General features: G+C 39.2%; 1 protein-coding gene across 1 annotated transcript; it reads left to right on the forward strand.

Moving 5' to 3' along the window:
- The first annotated feature begins 1189 nt into the window (after window positions 1-1189).
- On the forward strand, window positions 1190-3144 carry LOC130462549 (chalcone synthase-like). The gene is made up of 2 exons (XM_056831015.1): window positions 1190-1427; window positions 2082-3144. The coding sequence occupies exons 1-2, from the start codon at window positions 1250-1252 to the stop codon at window positions 3065-3067; spliced, it is 1164 nt and encodes a 387-aa protein (XP_056686993.1). The 5' UTR covers window positions 1190-1249; the 3' UTR covers window positions 3068-3144.
- Window positions 3145-3539: the final 395 nt, after the last annotated feature.

Genomic DNA, 3539 nt, shown 5'->3' on the forward strand with positions numbered 1-3539 from the left:
GTTTGTTTGCTGCTTCGGCCTGTCCATTGCTCTGAGGATGGCATACTGATGCATATGCGAATTTTATCTTCAGCTCTGCACAATAATCCTTTATCTGTGTGCAATCAAATTGTGTCCCATGATCAAAGACCAAACTTTCTGGGATACCGAATCTTGTAATGACATTTTTCCAAATGAAGTCTTTCATTCGTTTAGCTGTTATGCTTTTGGTGGGCTCTGCCTCTATCCATTTTGTGAAATAATCCACTTCCAAATGAAGTCTTTCATTCGTTTAGTTGTTCCGAGTATAGAACTGGGGACGCTCTGCCTGGAGATGTTGCCCTGTTAGACAGAACGAACGTAAGCTAACCTCGGGGGTTTAACCGAGGAAACCCCCTCCGATGCCTAAGTCAGCAAATGAAATGATATTCTAGAGAGAGAAAGTAGAGAGGGTTAAGAATTGTACTTGTATTGAACGTGTCCGCAAATGAATGGTGACGGTAGTATGTATAGGCGTACTATTCTGTACTTTGGCCTATTCAGATGTCGCCGCGTGTACGTTGGTGATGTACTTGTTATTTGTCCTTTTGCTTAACGACATATCTCCGTTGTCGTCTAGCAGGCCGTTGTCCCGCAGACCTATGGGTCTGCGCGGTCCTTGAGGGTTTGTATTACTTTCAGTAATTACCTCTTGCGATTGCTCCGCTTGGAAGGTCCTGCCAGATGATCGGTGGTCTGATAGGACATGATTGGTCTGATAGGTTACTTTTATTCCCGTACACTAGTCAAAATAGATTATACGAGTAGTGTACGTCTAAGTTAAATTGCGTCAAGTACTTCATTAGTGGACTCTTTGGCGGATTAGTATCTTTAAGTGGCTTTGTCAGGGAGTTACTCAAGAGCCACTCAAAATGCTCATTGGCTCTAGTTTGAAGAGTCGTTTGGGAAGCAGGTGTAAAATGTTAAGCAGTACGGAGTATATCTTAGAGTAACGCTTAACATGTTCATTGATATACTCTAAGATATACTTCTCCGTACTGCTTAACATTTTATTCCAGCAGTATTAAAATAGAGAAAGTAATAAAGATATAATGCTGGTAGTCACAACAAAAACATGGTAAAGTTTTGTACTAACTGGCTCCCACTTGGCACTTGCACGTACAGTTTAAAAGAGGCAGACCCGGACGTACTTTTAAAATTTGCATACAATATATATATTAAACTCCCCTCTCTATTTTAAAGTCTGTAATCAACCCAATTGTAGCTAAAGATGGCATCCATCCAAGAAATTCGAGAGGCTCAAAGAGCAAACGGCCCTGCTACAATCCTCGCCATCGGCACCGCCAACCCACCAAATGTGATGTACCAGTCCAATTATCCAGATTTCTATTTTCGTATCACAAACACCGATCACTTAACTCATCTTAAGGCCAAGTTCAACCGCATCTGTACGTATATATAGTATACCCTTCTTTTAATGTTCAATTTATAAGCTTTTCTTCAAAGATATATTAATAAATAATATAAATGTTAGGTTGTTATTAGTATATAATTTTGTAAATTAGTGGAAGTCCCTTAGAGACCTAGCTAGGCTTGATCGTCTTTACACTAAGATAGACTAATCTATCATTAATTATAGTGATATAAGAGTATCAAGAATGATTTTAGTTTCTATAAAATGCTGGGGTATAATTACATTAGATAGGTACATTGCTCTATGGGGTACACCTAATTTTCCATTATGAATAACTGAAGGGTGATGTTCATAGAAGAACTAGTACTAACTAGATGTTCTACATCTGGATGTTCTACATGTGGATGTCAACTAGTTTAGTTGGTAAAGTCTTGAGGGGTAGTACTCAAGACCTGAGTTCAAATCTTGTCTACATCATTTGTTGCCTTACCTTATGTAGCTCTCTATACACCAAAAAAAAAAAAAAAACATTAACAAACTACCCATGTGGTTGTTAGTAGATACTCCGTAAGTTTACTATTGATTATAAGCAAGCGGGTAAGTCATTTGGACGTGATTGATAGTTAAGTTAATGGGTAAGTAAGTGAGGAAGCTAGGTTTTGTTAATCAGTTGGCGATTTATATGCAGGCGAAAAATCAATGATGAAGAAACGTCATTTGCACGTAACTGAAGAGCTGTTGATAGAAAACCCAGAAATGAGTGATGATAATGCAAGTTCCCTAAAAAGCCGGCAAGTTATATTGGCTAAAGAGGTTCCGAAACTTGGTAAAGAGGCAGCTGAGATTGCAATCAAAGAGTGGGGGCAACCCAAGTCCAAGATCACCCACCTTGTCTTTGGTACTAACTGCGACGTTGATCTACCCGGGTCAGATCACGAGCTCGTTAAGCTTCTAGGCCTCCACCCCTCAGTAAAGCGATTTATGCTGCGCCAAGGTGGCTGCCATGGAGGAGGTACATTGCTTCGTATAGCCAAGGACATTGCAGAAAACAACCGTGGTGCACGTGTGTTGGTTATATGTTCGGAAAGTACTGTCATTTGTTTCCATGCCCCAACAGATATGAACCTTGTACCACACGCCATATTCGGGGATGGTGCTGGAGCAATTATCATGGGTGCTGACTTTGATGAGCCTACCGAGAGACCCATATTTCAGCTGGTTTCTACGGGGCAGACCACATTGCCGGACTCACAAGGGGATATCCAAGCCCGTTTAAGTGAGATAGGGATGACCGTACAATTAAGTCAGCAAGTCCCAAAAATCATAGCTAAAAATATAGAAAATTGCTTAGATGTATCCTTTAAGTATGTTGGAATAAATGACTGGAATTCCATATTTTGGATAGCTCACCCTGGAGGGCCGGCGATATTGGATCAAGTAGAGGCTAAGCTCGGACTTGAGAAGAACAAACTTAGCACTAGCCGCCACGTGTTAAGTGAATACGGGAATATGTGGGGTGCAACTGTGATATTCATATTGGATCAAATGAGGAAGAGATCGTTGAATGAGGGTAAATCAACAACTGGGGAAGGATTCGATTGGGGGGTGCTATTCGCCTTTGGTCCTGGCATTACTGTTGAAACTATTCTTCTACATAGTGTTCCAATTAATTAGTTTTCTATGTTCTAGCTACTCACATCAACATGTGTTAAACTAATAAAATCAATAAATGTTATTACGAGTTGTCGGCATTTGTTTTTGCTCTGATTCTATGTCTAAAAGTTGGGAGAGAAATATGAAATTTTCATGCTAGTTGGTGCTAATATAATTCTTATTGTTATGTAAAGTTTCCTATTGTTAATAGCTTTATCTTTTAGAATTTTATGTGGTGTTAGGGTTGTGTCCGTAGCCGTGTATTATAAATACGTTAATAATAATAATATACAAATTGTTGTGAAATACAGAGATAAAGGAGGATAAATTGGGAGAGAACAACTGTGTTTTATTCCATGAACAATAGGGTATATATACATAAAATAGAATAGGGTTTGCTTGAGCAACAATAAACCCTAAGATCTAGAATATACTAGGGGTATAATGGACATCCACATAATATTCATAACACTCCCCCTTGGATGTCCATTAT

The sequence above is a fragment of the Spinacia oleracea genome, chromosome 6 (genome assembly GCF_020520425.1).
Source record: "Spinacia oleracea cultivar Varoflay chromosome 6, BTI_SOV_V1, whole genome shotgun sequence".
Taxonomy (NCBI): domain Eukaryota; kingdom Viridiplantae; phylum Streptophyta; class Magnoliopsida; order Caryophyllales; family Amaranthaceae; genus Spinacia; species Spinacia oleracea.

Excerpts from the sequence above, each read along its gene's own strand:
- LOC130462549 (XM_056831015.1), top strand. The coding sequence starts at position 1,250 with ATGGCATCCATCCAAGAAATTCGAGAGGCTCAAAGAGCAAACGGCCCT. Across the intron at positions 1,428-2,081 it reads GGCCAAGTTCAACCGCATCT|GCGAAAAATCAATGATGAAG; the intron begins GTACGTATATAT and ends ATTTATATGCAG.